We start from the raw sequence: 17,368 nt of genomic DNA on the forward strand, positions 1-17,368 counted from the left end.
CATGTTCCAATACTTTTGTTCACATGAAAAATGGGTGTGTTCAAACAAAAGGTGCTATCTTCTAAGTTGTGTATCAGATCCAGATGTAAATACCTGGAAATAAAAGCTGAAATGTTGATCTCTTGTCTCATATTCATCTTTTGGTGTCAAACCCAAATGTTTTCAGTCTACAGCAAAAATAAAGGAATTGGCCTCACTGTTCCAATACTTTTGGAGGGGAGTGTATGATATCGGCAGCAAAACATGTTACATTAATTATGTCATAATGATAACCATTTATTCATTTATTCTATTCATGTTTTCACATGTTAAAACTTCATGTGGTTTTCCTGTTGTTTATTGGCTGGGACCTGAGGCATTGGAGTTTCACGCTATCGCTATTAATTTAAAGTAGAGAATATTGACATTGCCTCAGTAGCCATAGCAGCAACAACTCTCTCTGAAAGATATGCAGTGAAAACACCAAAAACAGCCATGAAATGCCCCTACTAACAAGTATTGTATGATACTCTATCTTATCCCTGTGTGCCACAGAGCTCCACAGCTATTTAAAACACATCAGTGAGCATCCTAGCCTGGTCAGATGCGTACACGAACTGATAAAGCCTCTTGGATGAGAGGTGAAACGTCTTCCCAGACAAATAACTTAGTCCAGTTGTTTTCGATTTAAAAAACTCCTTTAGGATACTATGACCTGGACAAATGAGAATATACACAGGCTCATCAGTGAGCCACACTGTTACACTGGGTGATATGCTCCTTCGTTACCATGAACACACACATTGTAGTTTCTTTTGACTCAATCCCACTGCACTCTTCCTGCTGGAAATGGTCACAGTAAAAGTGTAGCAATCCGTAACTGAAAATACCTTGACAATCACAAAAATATACAATAATAACACATGGTATGTGTTGCTATGGAATGCCATCTAAATCAAATCTAATAAATAAATAAATGCAACTGTTGACAGTATCACAGAAACTTTTGGTGAGCTTGATCCGTGTGTGATTCAGTGCGGTTCTGGTGCTGTTGCTTTGGTCTGAATCTGTGAGATAACCACGCCCCCTCATTTGAATAAACAGATGGAAAATAAAAAGAGCTGGGAAATAAATGTGGCATTAGGAAATAAAGTCTCCGGATATAAATAAATGTGGAATTATAAAATAAAAGTCCCCTGAAATAAAAATGTCATTTCAAAATTAAAATGCTATTTATTAGTTTATTTATTTACTTAAAATATTTAGTTATTTAGCTATTTATGTATTTATTGACTCACTTATATATTTCTATTTACATTTCTTTCTATATCTCTATATTACCTCATTTATTTATTTCAGGATTTATTTCATAGCTGTATTTATTTATTTATTTATTTATTTATGTAATTATCTAATGATTTAGATGGTATTTCATATATTGCAGTCCTTTGCAAACCTTAATTGTCACTGCATATGACATGGATTAGCTATAGTGAAATTTAGTACAGTGGAAAAATAGTAATATAACTACCAGGCAAATCCAGCATTCAAAAATTACTAGTACAAGTGGCAATACCTCAGATGATGTACTGCTTTTGCTGTCACGATCCATCAATTCAGTCCATTCATCTCCCATTACTCATGGAAGTAATACATCACTTTGCTCCACATCTATCCATTGTGACTCAAGTGTGCTAAAAATAACGTAGGTTGAGAGGTGGGTGATTAATAATTGATTTCCTCTACTGGGATGCTCCCTTTTATTGGAATACCCTCATAACGCCATATCAGGGAGACCACTGTGTCCTCCTGGGACTCCATATCTGGGCCATGCTGGAAATAGACTCAACATCCATTTATTTCTGCTTCTACGGTGGTGTTTTCACCAGTTTTGTATGTGTGGGAATGTGAGGCTGTATCTACAACAGAAAAGTGACCAATAATAATATGGTCAAATCCTGATTTTATAACTGTGACGTCATCGACAAAATCACCAAAACCAAAAATGAAAGACAAAAACTGAGCTGAGATTTCAGCTGGATTTACTGTAAAATGATCAAAGAGAAAGTTAGAAGAGAGGGACAAGATTATTGCGGGGAGAGAGAGAGAGAGGATGACATGCAGCAAAGGGCCACAGGCTGGACTCAAATCCGGGCCGACATGGAAAAGACTAAGTCAAAATGACACATGCTCCACCAGGTGAACCTCTGGGGCCAGAGACAGACCATCTTTCTTATTCAGTCCCTCACACAGAGCACAGACTCCATCTGGATCCACAATAGTTTATTCTTTATTTACTTCAGCTCCAGAAAGAACAGACTTTTATTAGAGGCAGGTCTTTATGTCTAACTCCCTCTGTTTGATATGTAGAGTTGGTCATAGTCGTTAGTACGAAGCCTCGTTACTGATGACTTCTCTCTCTCTCTCCCTCTCTCCTGCTCGGAAATGACAGTAGTTTATTTGCTGTAATGGAGGAGAGGCTCAGTGTATTGGAAGTGCTCCTCCTCTTCCCTGCAGTTCCTGAGCAGCTGGGAAACCAGAGCAGCTCAGTAGACTGAGGCTCGGCACTCGACTAACCAGTGGTGGAACTATCATCACTCAGTCAGTCAGTCAGTCAGGGACATTGGTGATTATAGGGCTGACCCCACTGTTGCAGTTCAGCCAAAAAACTTTATGGCAATCCATTAAGTAGTTGTTGAGATATTTCAGTCTGGACCCACCGACAGACTGACATGGACATACTGTACATGACTGTCAGCACATATGATCTGTGCAGTCATTATGCAGAATTTACCTAACGTGGACCTGATTTTACAAAGACTTCAATGTATTGTCAGTTTACAGCCGATGTATTTGTTATGACTGTATGAGAAAAATACTTCACCAAAACCTCCTTGTAGCCTGACCCTGTTCCTGGAGCTTGATTAGAGTGTATGTATGAAGAGACTGGAAGGTCACCCTTAATGTCAAACCCTGGGGGGGGGGGGGCGTGGCGTCTGACCCATCATGACAGGCACCAGGAACTTTTCAATCCTATCTTTAGGCTAATTATCACACATATAGACAAAATGAAGAGTACATTTACTGCTTCTATGCTTCGAATTTTTTTATGATAATCAGTTTTGACTGGTGGACTCTGAAACTAGTGGGTATGAGTCAGCGGGCCAAAATGAGAGGGGGCTTGATTGAAGTCCTGGTATAACAAAGGAAAGAGACAGCGGTGCTGTAGAGAGAGAAGGCGGAGATGTTCCCACTTACACATCAAAGCGGAGGTTCTGTTTCTCCTCAAAGAAAAAGTCCAGGACAAACTTCCTCACAAAGTCGGGGTTCAGCGTGTTGTCGATCACTTCAGTCCGACCAAACTGGTAGAAAGAGCAATAGAGAGGAGGACAGTCAACAAAAAAAAAGCTGTTTGACATTTCAAAAGAGCATGGTGACATATAAATGAAAATGCACAGCCTAGATGTTTTGCAAATTGCATTTAAATATTGTCCACTATAGGCCAGGTTAAGACTTTAAAAATGAAATGGAAAATGCTGTTTTCATTTTTATTTTAATATGGTTCTAGAATGCCCATACAAGTATGTGAATATGAAAATGCTAATTGGTTCAACTTTTCTGTTAATCACTGACTCTTCCCGCGTACGTACAAGTGATCCCAGACTATCTCAATCCAAAAATATCTGCGCTTGTATTATTAATTCTATAATACCTGTTTATAATAATGGCTTTTAAATAATAGAAAGGAATGTGAAAAATATGATTTCACGACTACTGCAGAATTGAGCTGTTCAGAGGAAGAGCCACTGAAGATTCCTACAAAGAGGAAGCCAAAGAATAAGGTCTACCCAGACTACCACAGGATAGGCAGAATACGATTAAGTCCCACTCCAGGCATTGGTAAAACTTTTGAACTCACCTCTGTACAACCAAATGATATTAAGACTTGGACGCAGGAAAATGGCTTATTATACGTACATCTGACTTCTCTCTCATTCAGTATGCATCAATATATGAATAAAGACACAAATGTCTCTGTTGTCCTTACACGCTGCTGAGCTGTATCACATTAAACATGATGCAACACAGCAGTAGACGACCATCTAATAATTCCAGAGGAGATATTAGATGGAGAGAGAGGAGGACAGAAAGACGGACAGAGCGAGAGTGAGTTCGTCCCAACACATCCAGAAATTCATGTAATACCAATAATGTGGATGGAAAATGCAGGTTGAAATGAGGATAGGATCATTGTTATTATTTCCCAGAAGTTGTTGAAAAAGTAGGTTAGCGTGGCTGTGTGTGCCTCCTGTGTGTTCGGCTGGCAGTCAGGCACTGTCAGAAATGTGTTAATGAAGGAACCTAACTCACTGAACTCAGTGACATGTTACGGAATAGAAAGGTGTTACTTTTCCAGGCCTATTGGGGGCTCTAGGCAGCACTTCTCACTCCAAATATAACTTTTAACATTTTAAGGTGCCATATTTTACACTTTTACAGTGTTTTATTTGTTTTTTGTTTCTTTATTATCATCAATTTATTGGTGAAAAAACAGACAACACAATCAGAAAGACATAAGGGCATAGACACATTGTGACAAGGAAACAGACAGACGGGTGACATGACAAAATATATATAAAATGAGGTTTAGCGGTCAAGGTTGAATTATGTTGGGTGTGTTGTGGGTAGTGTTTGTTTGTGTATGTATAGTGGGATGTTCAAATGAGAGCCCATAATAATAACAATAATACTAATAATAATTTCCCTACCCATCCTGCTTTTGAGCCCAACATCCAAGATCGAGGACAAGAACGTTATAATAACAAAGAGCAAGACATTTTGAACTTCGGCAATTATTTATACGTTAGACCGAATTAGTTTATGCAAAAAAAAAACAAAACTGTTGACCCAAGACGACCATGGTAGGAACCAACATAATGGACAGACTGTGTATAAATAAAACTTGCTATTCTTCACCTCCAAAATCTCATACATATGTGACATAATAGGAATCAGTAGCATTATTAGCGATGCTTTGTCTGTCCTCCTGAAAAACTTCCATGAAAAGGAGGTAATTTGAATAAATCCTAAGATCAGGGCTTTTGGGTAACACCCGTGGGCTCTGTCAGTTTCTCCAGCATCACCTTCCACGCCTTCCTCACTGCCATCTGGAGACCTGCTGGAGCATAAATTATTCCTTTGTCCCGATTCTCAATGTCATCCAGCTTTTGTCGGAGGGCTTTCATTTCCATGCCTGTGGGGTTAGCCCGCTGCCTCTCATTAGCATCCTCCAGGAAGCATAGTCGGCTTCAGTTTGCTATCAGTAGCACTTGTTGTAACCTTTATAGCCTCTAACATCTTGTTCTGAACACCTCAGACTTTTCCAAGCTTAGTGCAGTGAGTTTAGAAAACTCTTTGGCCACATATAGGAGATGGACCTAGCAACAGGTGTATCTGTGTGTGTGTGTGGTGCGTCACAAGGTTGCAATTTCCTCTGGTGAGCTTGGGTAGTGTTAGCAGCTTCGTTAGCCTTCACTCTGCCAGAGCCAGCTCTTGAGGTACTTGTAGAATTCCTAGTAACGCTTGGCATTGCTGCTCTATACTGCCAACTTCTGGCCAGAGAAGTCAAAGAAAATTGGGCTCTTTGTCAGGTTTCAAAATTAATTATGTGCAGGGACAGCTCTTCTTCACGCAGCCACATGAACACCCCCCCCACCCCCAACCCCCCCCCACACACACACAACAAGAAGTATTCTTTAAAAAGTTATTTCACTAAACTTGTTTAGTAAGTTTTTCTCTGCAGTTCTGTCTCTGTCACCCACCCAAAATCTAGATAATTTGTTTTTGGCAGCGCTGTGAGAATTAGATTTCTGCTAATTGCATCAAAAAGTTGCTCAAACCTCATCTGCCAGTGTTCAGACAGCCCACACACTACAATATGGTGACAATATACATGCCACAGGGAGCCTGCTTGTTTCCTTTTTTCTGCTGACAGAAAGATGTATACTACTGTTCAACGACACTGCCAGAGTCTGAAGTGGGCAGCTGAGTGGGACCTGGAAGGATATGGAAGATCTACAACTGTGGCTGCGCTCCAACCTGGCAACCCAGGCCTGAAGAAAGCTCCTCTGCTCTTCAATCAGCTCAAAATAAGGCACAGTGGAAAATACATTCACAGCCAAACCATATGCTTCAGTTGCTGTTGTAATGCACAGTAAACGGCCCTGGTATGTTCCTGGCATGAGGAGGAAATGAGGAGAGTCAATGAGGAAAATATAGTGTGTAAATGTGTACATAAATAAATGTGTGATGTTCTCAGACAAACCTATGTCTTCTCACAGAAGTAAGAGGTATTATTTTATTTATGATACTGTTTCAATTGTAAGTTTATCCTGCACAATTTCTAAATGTGTGTTAGCATTACATTCTCGCACTAAGCAACTCACTCTGACTTTTAAAAAGTATATTCCCTCTAAGAGCAGAGGAGAAATCAGTTTTAGTTCATCACTGTCAGTCAAGCTGTTAATTGTAAACACTGGGATGCAGAACTGAAACCTAAGAGACAGTGAAGGGGAACGACAGCAAGGGGATTTGATAAAAAAGAGTAAGAAAAATGATGTGTGGAGAAGGAGGATTAAAGAGGCTGTAATGACCAGGTATTAAATTCTTATACAATATACCTACAATAAACTTCTCCATTCATCCATCCATCCATTTTCTACCACTTATCCAAGGTTGGGTTTTGTGGCATCAGGTCAAGAAAAGTAGTCCAGGGCCTGTATTCACAAATCATTTTATCTAACCACTAAGCATAGCCTAATCCTAAATCATGCTAAAAGTTTCTGACTAAAAGTTTTCTCCTAAGTTCTCTTCACAAAGCTGCTGAGACCAACTTTTAGTGAGGAAAAGATAAAACTCCTGAGCTAAGAGTGCAACTCCAACACTATGGCTGACGTCAATTTTCATGGACGAGCGTCCTTGCAGGAACCACAGCGATTGGTTGATGAAAGACCGGTGTGTGCAGGTGAACACGCATGTGCAACATCCTGCAGTAATAATAAAAAAAACACTGAGAAATAAACTAATACAAATTAAATAACTAATAACTAATAACTAATTAGGATTAGAATTTTACTATAAAAACTTACATTCAATTCTCTCAACGGAAAAATAAAACTAAAACTAAAACTAACCTGTCATAGACGACCTAACTGAACCTGAATTGTCCTATGATGTCAGGTCCGAGCGCAGTTATTGTTTGGTGAATAGGTCGGCTTTTCTCTGTTGCCAAGTTGTAGCGTTGCCAAACACTTAGTTTCCGCACTGATCGGGTTGTTTCAGTTGGAGATGTTACTGCATCCCTCACAAACTCCACAACGATCATTATTCCCTCGTGACTGAATCGTATCTTTTAAGTCATTCAGCATCGCTTAAGGTTTCCAGAACACTGTGATGTGGAATGAAAGCAGCCCTTTAAGATTCTCTATGATTTGGTCGTAGTGGGTTCGGAGTCCTCTCCACTGCTTCTAACTTCTCCCAGACTTAGGTGCTACTTTTAGAGCTAAGTGTCTTTGTGAATTACTCTTAGTCAGAAAAGTGAGGAGTCATAAAGTTAGGACTGACACGCCCATTATTCTTAGGAGTTTCTCCTAAATCGGCAAGATAGGAGCTACTTTTAGCCTTAAGATGCTTTGTGAATGTGTCTAATTGATGCGAGTGCTATTTTGGATTTTATCAAAACGTTTTTTCACTACTCCTTGGACAACTCCCCCTCCCCAGAATTAGAACTCTATTTACAACTGTATGTATCCCTTGTGCCATGCACATATTAACTGGCTCACCTCGAGCAGCAACAATTAAACAAGACAGGTGAAAAATGAATAAATACAATTAAAACATATATAAAAAATAATAATTACAAAAATTAGTAATAATAATAATAAAAAATAGAAACAAGAGAGAAGTAGGAGGTCCGACCTTCAGTGAGTTGAAATAGGTTATAAATGGCTGCCATTTCCCAAAGAATTTTTTGTGCTACCCTTCAATTCATTACTGATCTTTTCCAATCTAAAATAAAACATGACTTCCTGAAGCCATCGAGAGACGGATGGGGCTTGACTAGATTTCCATTGGAGCGGAAGAGTCGTGCTGATAAAGATGTGAAAGCTAACTGTGTCTAACTATTTTGAGAGAAAGAGTTTTTTTTGCGGCTTCTTGGACAAACTTAGGACAACCAAAGCATTCAACAGCCAGTCAAAATCAGCAGAAAAAAATCAAGTCATATCTCCGCCAACTGGCTTACAATGCCCTTGACATAATGACATAATCTTTCAATGGTAACTGTGGCCTGCTGGTCCCCACATCGCCGCTTGCAGCTATATCTTTGTATATTTTTGTATACCTTTGTACACTGCAGGCTGGTCTAAGTGTTTTTTTACCCTTTTTACACAAAAACTAGCACAAATAAGCTGCTGCTGTTTTAAATGCAAAAAAAAGGCAATTGACTCCTTTTACACTGACAGACGAGTTTGCCTTTCTGTTCGGTGAAACGGATCTGTCGTGTCTCATCCTGTACGTGTCAGAGCCTCCGTGTCAGACGCTTTGATCAGTGATTGTGTGCTTTTAGAAATTATTTTGAGGCTGCAATTCCTCTTTTCTTTATCATGCAAATCATTTTCCAGTCATCCACAACTCAATCTCTCATCCTCAGTCTACCAGGTCATTTCCTGTGCGCAACAGCTGTTTTCGTATGTCTGGTCTGGGACAGCTGTTGATTTTGTTACACAGTCTCTCTGATAGATTTTAGATTTTCTCAACCTCATTATTATCTTCTTCAGTTGCAGATCATCACTCACCTCTCTCCACTCCTTGGTGCCCAGGCCTTGAACGTACAACACCACTACTGCAAAGAGAAACACAAGTCGCTTTTATACATTGTAGATTTCAAGACAAATAAAAATCTGAAAATACAATTTAGTGTTGAAAGTCAAAATCTTAAAACTTCCATTCGTTTTATATGTATATTATGCAAATGAGATAAGAATCCATCATGGCAGACATTTATGGTGCAACAGGCTTTATTTTAGAGAACATTGAGCTGGAATTGTGTCTCAAATTGTACAAATGGTGTGGTGGGCGTGGCCTTCCCATTATTGCATTTTTATTCCTCTGCGCCGGCGCCAGTCAGAGACAGATTGTTTTCAGGTTGTCCAACTGTCCGTCCCATTCTCATGGACACGATATCTCAATAACTCCTTAATAGAACTTCTTCAAGTTTGGCACAAACATTCACTAGGACTCAGATTGAGAACTAATTTGATTTTGGTGGTCAAAGGTCAAAGGTCAAGGGCTGTCAGAAAATGAGGTTTTGGCCGTGTGAACTCAACACCTTCGTAACGCCTTGAGGGAATTTCCTCAAGTTTGGTAAAATAATTTCACCTGGAATCAAGGACAAACTGATTAGATTTTGGTGGCTAAAGTTCAAAGGTTAAAGGTCAAGGTCAACAAAACATGATTTTGGCCTTATGAATGCAATTTTGAGAACTCCTCAAGGGAATCCCTTCAAATTTGGCACAGACATTCATTCATTGGCCCTGTGAACGTGATATTTCAGTAACGTCTTGAAGGAACTGCAAATTCGGCACAGATGTTCACTTGGACTTAAAGATGAACTGGTTAGATTTTGGCGGTCAAAGGTCAAGGTCAGTGTGACCTCACAAAACAGTTTTTAGCCATAACTCAAGACTTCACAGCAATTATGACTAAACTTCACACAAATGTTTAATATTTTCTATGACTCTGGATAAACAGGGATGTAACCTGAAACTAGTGTGAGTAGCGGAGGCAGACAACCACCAGGAGTTAATTCTAGTTTCCTTAATTACAGCACCACCATGGGGCCACATGGGCACATTTTCCTACAAGCACTTGGACGTCATGTTCAGCTATCGGGCCATGTCTCTAGCTCACTCCAAATGACAGTAATTTGAGCCAAAGCAGAAGAAAACAAATAAATAATGATAATAATAACAACAATATGAACGATATGAACAATAATAATAATAATAATAATAATAATAATAATATGCAGCACAAACAATTAAAACAATTGTTCCCTGACCTTCGGGGTTAGAACCATAGAAATAAATCAAATTAACAATAATAATAAATAAATAAATCATCATTATTATTTATATTATATACTTATTTATTTGTACTTATACAATATTATTATTTACAACCAATTCTGGGATGGAACTCTTATTATCACCATTTATTGACTGCAGCTCTAAACAGAGTCACTTATCATTACAGTCATGACTCTACCAGGGGAACCGGCTCGCTCATCTATCAGCAGCTGTCAATGCTGTTTGACATTATCAGCAGGTATCGACCCCAATCTGTTGCGGCCGGACTCCTGGATCTGATAGAGGACTCTAACCTGGGACATGAAAGAGCTGAGAGGGCATTGTAGCCACAGCGAGTCCAGCTTCCCTCTTTAACCTGGCTTTGAAGTTCTACACCCCTCTGAAACAATCATTACCCTGCACCATGGCTCTCCACCTCCGCCGAGCCCAGGAAGAAAGGCTAATGTCTGGGGATGTGTCAACAAGGATCCCTGGCCTGCTGACTATGTGGGGAGAGAGTGTGTGTCTGATGTTTTTAATTATCCCGACCTAACAGTCAGTAAACCTGTGTGTGTGTGTGTGTGTGTGTGTGTGTGTGTGTGTGTGTGTGTGTGTGTATCCCAGTGGGGACTCCACCAGGTTTAGAGGAGTTCCCCCATGTGGACTCACCATCACCATGGGAACCAAAATGGAGGTCCGCATGGGTCCAGACTGCTTTTTGAGAGTTAAGACTTGGTTTAAGGGATCAGGTTAGAATTAGGTTTAGGTTAGGTTTAGGATAAGGGGCTTCAGGAAAGCATGTCAATGAGTTATCCCCATGGGGATATAGAAACAAACGTGTGTGTGTGTGTGTGTGTGTGTTTGTGTGTGTGTACCATGCAATCATTAAGCATCAATCAGGCTCCAGTGATTAGTTTCCCTAATTAGGAACAAACTTGATGAAAGTCTTTTCCAGCTCAACTGTGTCACTCACTATGCCACTGGATTTTTCTGTTAAAGTGATAGTTATTTGACATGGGGTTGTGTGAGGTAGTCATGCATATCTTCTCGTTAAAACAAAGTGAAGTTTAGGTCTTTCTGATTCACTCAGCTGACCTGTGGTGTAATACAGTGCGTAGGAATATGGTAATTCACCAGTTGAGAAAAAATGTAGTACCAATGGAAATTGCTGTTTTGACAAGAAGATAAACTACATAAAATACTCTACATGAAGCCTCATTTAAACAACCTCAACTATCCCTTTAAAGCTCTGTTAGACACTGTGTTACCACTCACTGATGCTCGACACGCCTTGATTTACAGGAATGAACGATGGATTTGATTACAAACAATGAGGAATGTGACAGTGGCAGCAGTTACCTGGATCTGACTTGGAGAACGTGTCCATGTCCAACAGGTTTCTGCAACAAAAGGAAAGAGACTGTTAGAGACTGTGACTGACAGTTAAAGCAAGGCGGTATAACACCTCAGCCAAAGGAAGTGGCTCATGAACTGGACTAATTTAACTATTATTGTTTATTATTTATTATTAACCCATATTCCCCTCTTACATCCTGACACATTACCTGTAACTGACACTTTGAAATGTTATAAATAGAGCAAAAGACTAATGAGGCTCAAATTTCCACATTTCTTGATACATTTTTTTGTTAATTCTCCATTAGCTTCCCTTACATTTCTTCTCTTTGGATGAACATGTGTATTGAGGGATTTATTAGGGTTGCATGTTGGCAGGGGTTTCACTCCAGAAAGGCAACAACTCCCACGTCTATGAAAAACAAGGGGCAATGAATCACCAGTGAGAACAAGCAGCTTCTCCAGAAATCTGTAAATCACCAGACATTTGTACAAGCAGGCCTGACGTCTTTCATCCGACACTATGAAGGGTTTTGTTTGGTGCCTCTGATGATTAACTTCTGTGAGACAGTAATGTTGTTTTTTCTTGTAATGCCTTCTTCCTGAGTCCTTCTGGACATGTATGTGTAGGAAGCTGGGTGTCCAATCAGAGCCCTACCCTGCTGTGATTGACATTTTCTCACTGAGAAGTCCTGGCTCCCTGTTCTCGCTGACCTACCTGGCATTTCACCACCAATGTCACTTTTTAGCATCACACCACCTTCCACACTGTGTAGTCATCACATCCACAATGCAGCTCTCCACACCACGATGAAAAACACCAGAGACCTCTGACGCTGAAATGAACACTAGGATTTCGAGTTCTGAGAGACTAATTAGTTTCTCCCTCGTCCTCCCACACAGTTTGTTGCTACAGTCTATTTGCTAAGTCACACCTAATTTTGGGTGATCCAATCAAACTTTAAAGATTTGATCTGAAAGTGCAGTAGATGATTCTGGAGAGAAAGTTGATTATTGAGTCTCATTCCCAGGTCATCAAATACAGGCGCTGTGGGAGGGCCATTCAACCTGAAGTGTCAGTACTGGACAACCTGGCAATGAGACTCAATGTTTCATGTTATAAATTCTCACATTAGAAATAGTAGGGCAGACCAAGGATGGTTGTAACATGGGTCAGTTGAAACACTTCCAATTTCTCCAATCAGGAACAAGTTCTGAATCACCTGATTCCCTCTGTACCTGCGCAATTTAGTCCTTATTCCACATGTGAGGAAGTAGCTCCCTGTGACAGACACTGACTGTTTGAGGAGGAAAAAACTCATTTTTAGGTTGGAAAGATTTTTCTTTTTAACTTTTATTAACATCACTGTCTGCTCTGTAGGTAAACTCTTCAAACTTATATCATGTTTACTGTGATTCTATGTAGATACAAATATATATACAAATATCTACATAGAATCACACACACACACACACACACACACACACATCCAAATGTATTGTTTCATCAACTTCATTCTGCATTGTGTTTACATTACAATATACACAGTATATAAATACAGGGAACCAACAGACTAAATGAATAACTTTGATGAAGTTATTAAAACTGTTACATTTTTAATAGGGTCATAATCTGTAACCTAGACGATAACATTACAGTCACATTCCCAACACTGCTTGCACTGTATGCTGTTAAACTGTCATGTAATGTATGCTGGTTAGTGATGGCAGTGCATTCAGCCAGTCTTTCAGGGGAGAGACAGTCAGGAGTTCAGTCCTGCAGATGCAGGTATCTGTAGAGGTTTAGCAGGTCTGTGTGTGACTTTTATACAGTTCACCCTGCTGTCTCCCACCATCTCTCCCATTTTCTGCCTTTTCTTTTCTTTTCTTTTCTGAATTTCATTACTTCTGGTATGCCTTTGCTTTGAAGACCTGACCTTGACACACACAGAAACACTGATACATTTTTTATTCTCTTTTAAGATTATTTTTTAATTAAACCTGCATATTCATGGATTACATTTTTGTTGTATTAATTCATTGAAAAATATATTCCTACATATTTTCTCTTTTTTTATTTAAAAAAAAGAACATTACTATTATTTTAAAAAAAAAAACTATTCCTATTGAGCCTTACAGTTTGTGTTTTCCACTGCTGTTAGGTTCATGAGCTGATTTTAGATTCTGATTTTAAAATGAGTTACAGTATATTGCTATTCTTTGTCGCCAGGCCTTAATAAAACATCCAGAATCAGAACTCCCTCTCCGTGTCTTTTCTTTTCATGTGATCTCCGAGTTCCGCTCTCAGAATAAATCCTGCTACTGTTGGTTACTGCACCCCCACGCACTTCTACACCCACAGCACATGCAGATTGTTCCTTAGAAAAGAAAAGAGTTCGTACGTGCACCTTAAAGACACACAATTCTGATTAAAACCTGAGGAAAAGTCGAAGATGAAAAGAAATGACATATAATGAAATCTGTGCCCCTTAGAAAAGTGTGACTTTAATACCAAGCATCAAAAATGTGTCGATATTTGAATGCAAACAGATCAAGGCTTCACAGGTGAATATTCATGTTCTCTGCTTACCTGCAAGAAACCGTGACTTCAATCTTAGTGGCAGGGACGGTGGAGTTGAGCGGGTCGAAATCCCCTATTGTCGCCATGGTTTTTAATCACTTCTTCTCAGTCCGTGAAGTTCGCACTAATTCACACTACAGTGTGTCTGTTCTATCCAGCGGAGGACGGGAGACGGAGACTGGGTCAGTAGGCTGCAGTAGTAGTTGTAGTGGGCTGACTGTTGCTGTTGACGGTGGCTGAGGGTGAAGAGACATACCTGAGGATGGCGAGAGGGAGGAGAGAGAGAGATCCACCACCGCGCTCCTCCTACTTCCCTCTCTCCATCGGCAGGTGGAGGCAGAGACCTCAACTTCTTCCTGCTGTGTCGGGGAGCAGCTGGTGGTCTGTGTATGGAGGGTGAAAAGTGCCGGAGAGGAGCGGAAACTGCTTGGTGGGTTCAACACCTACATGTGTCACCAAAGACCGAAAGATCAGGCATTACAAGCAGCGCCATTCACTTCCTGTCCTCTAAGTGGGCGTGGCCATCATTGCTTTTTCATGTCAACACATAACAACAATTCAATACAACACTAGAGACGGTTTGAATTTATGCCTGATTTTGTCGCTCGTTTGTATCTGCTAGTTTAATATCTGATCAACCCAGATCAAAGATCATATCGGTCTGATACTCTCCGTTTTCCCTCCAAAATCAGTTGCACGTTTTGGTCCAACTTCTGCAGTTGGAAAGCCACAGCAGTTCTTCTGCAGCAGGAACCAGAGCCGACAGAGAGAAGAGATCTGAGTTGTGAGATCTCTTGAGAGTTTGTTCCTGAGACAGAGACACGTCTGAATAAAGTTCATTTTCTCCTGATCTGTCTGAAAAATGTCATTTTAATGTCAGAATGTTCTGAAGATCTGAGGCGAGGTGAAAAATGATCCAATATTTATTTCAGTGACTATGAGGTGAAAGAATCAATCTGCTCGAAAGCTCAACATTGACTTTTTTATCTAGTTTTAAGCCACATACACTTTTTACACCTTGGTGGTTTTCAACTACACTGCTCAAAAAACGTTGTTTTACTGCGTTATGTTGTATGGTGCAGTCTATTTTTGAATTAAGGCTGGGGCGACCTATCATCCACTGCTCCAGAGGTGGATTTCCTCCTTGTCCATCGCCCCTCTCTGCCTTTGCGGTCCTCGTTTCCGGCTGATCCCTCCCCTCCTCCGGAGTTGGTACCAGCCGCCTATCACCAGCCTGCCTGGTCCCATCCTCGGCCGTATAAAAGCTGCCTCGTGGAAATGGCTGGGGTGGGCTGTGATTTGATCTGAGCAGTCCGCCTCTGTGCCTCTTTGTTCTAAATGTCAAAATGTCAACGTGTGTATAGTTAGCTCTTCTGGAGTTGGCTTTAGTATTGTGATTGTTGAGTGGATGTTGACTCGTGGAGGCACTAGTTTTGCAGTTTTTGGGATCATGAGCTATAGGCTTTAGTTTAGTTTAGTTTAGTTTATCGTGCTTTCTTTCCTGTCTCTTGTTTTCAGTCTAGCAACACTAGGTTATGGGTGGCTGCTAGATTGTACTTTTGTTTGACAGGTGAAACTGGAGATACGGTTTTATTTTCATTGTTTTCTTCTACAGTAGTAGGGATTGGTCAGGTTAGGAAGCAGGGTTTGTTTTTATTTTTACTCTATTTTTGTGACAGGTGTACTCGCTGCATCAGGAACAGTGTTTTCAGGTGCCTGCACAGGTAAGCTGCTGTGTTTCTGGTGCTCCGGGGTCAGTGAGAGATGGTACCTCATTCTTCACAGGGTGCCCCTTGTTGTGCCAGTGATTTAGGCTGTTGACGTGCCTGATGTAGACACCACTGTGCCCCTCTCAAAGCATGTGTTTGACCCATACATGGTCACCTGGTTGCAGGTGTGGCATGTTTCATGCTCAGTGTTTGCAGTCGTAGTGGTGTTTCTGCCTTTGTCTGTATTTTTGTTCACTTATTTTCAGGATGTCCATGTCTGACCATCCTGGGTTAAGCTGAGATTCCTGAGTCCACTCACTACAGGAGCACCACTGTAGGCCATGAGGATGAGATAAGGATCACTGGATTTCTTCAGGAGGTTTTTCATTGTCCCTACAGCCTGCTCAGCCTCCCTGTTGCTCTTTGGGAAGTGGGGATAGATGGATGTCACATGACTGAAGCTTCACTTTTTGAAACGGCTGAGATGCAAATTGTGGTCCGCTGTCTGAGCATACAACTTCTGGTATGCCGCGTCTTCCATGTCAAGGTGATGGCCCTTTGTTGCGGAATAAGCGATGCTGATCCAGTAACTACGGTGGCCCTGAGAGCTCAACGCACTGCAACTTAAGAAAACACATGCAAACACACAAACGCACCGGAAATTCAGGAGCAGATTCATCAATTTGACAACATAATGGAAGTGTTTCCAAATAACACTAGCGTGAAAGAGAGAGAGAGAGAAAAAAGGGCCACAGGTTGGACTCGAACCCGGGTCGCTGTGATTAGGATCACACCCCCACCCTCACGCTTGTGTCCACTGAAAACACTCCAGTTGTGTTGTAGGACTGAATTTGAAGCATGTTTGTGTGTTTGCATGTGTTTTCTTAAGTTGCAGTGTGTTGAGCTCTCAGGTCCACTGTGAGCAACACACATAAAGCTCGAGGTTATTATGAAGATCAGCTCTACGTGTGATTAAAAAGAGCTTGTTGACTGCTGTGGAGAAATGTGCTTCTGGTGTAAACAGCTGGGCTTCTGCTCACGTGACACAGGTCAGACTGACATCAACCATCCTAGCTGTTAATGCTAATGTTGGCTATTTAGCAATAGCAAAGCTTACAAATATCAGCACAGTATGAATATTCAGGTTTAAAGAATTGTAGTTGGGTTGTGTCTGGCCGGGAAGTAGCAGGTGTGGCATTTAAAATTAGCTGGAGAGGATACGACTGATCAAAGCAATTTACTTAAAGTCATCTGGCAAGATGAACAGTTTTCACAACTAATACAATGTTGGGAGAAGAATAAGAATCAGCATTTGGAGGATGACAGAAAATGCTAGAACCTAAAAGAGGAATAGGGGGAGAAACAGACAAATCAAATGAGAAGGAGAAATTTAAAATGACTAAAAACGGGAGAAAAAACAGGAGAAGCAAGGAAAGGAAAGGAAAGAGGAGAAAGGCTTCAACAGCACAGTGACCGAGAGGGAAGAGAAATAGGATTAAGGACAGTAGAAAGTGCAAGGAGAAGATGAAAGTGGAGAAGATGGTAAGATTTGAAAAAGAGGGAAAGCAGGAGAGGCACAGGTGGCAGGAGAAACTAGATGCAGACAATAAAATCAC

General features: G+C 40.6%; 1 protein-coding gene across 1 annotated transcript in view; it reads right to left on the bottom strand.

The window, feature by feature from the left end:
* LOC111668612 (copine-9-like) overlaps positions 1-14,341 on the bottom strand; it is a 51,464-nt gene extending 37,123 nt beyond the window's left edge. Inside the window, exons 1-4 of the mRNA XM_023424691.2 lie at positions 14,053-14,341; positions 11,466-11,506; positions 8,835-8,881; positions 3,238-3,341 (exon numbers count right to left, since the gene is read on the bottom strand). Coding sequence (XP_023280459.1) covers positions 3,238-3,341; positions 8,835-8,881; positions 11,466-11,506; positions 14,053-14,129 — 269 coding nt within the window. The 5' untranslated portion in view covers positions 14,130-14,341. The remainder of the gene's footprint in view (positions 1-3,237; positions 3,342-8,834; positions 8,882-11,465; positions 11,507-14,052) is intronic.
* Positions 14,342-17,368: the final 3,027 nt, after the last annotated feature.

The sequence above is a fragment of the Seriola lalandi genome, unplaced genomic scaffold (assembly GCF_002814215.2).
Source record: "Seriola lalandi dorsalis isolate HSWRI2012SDOR001 ecotype SW California unplaced genomic scaffold, Sedor1 jcf7180002054748, whole genome shotgun sequence".
Classification (NCBI taxonomy): Eukaryota; Metazoa; Chordata; class Actinopteri; order Carangiformes; family Carangidae; genus Seriola; species Seriola lalandi.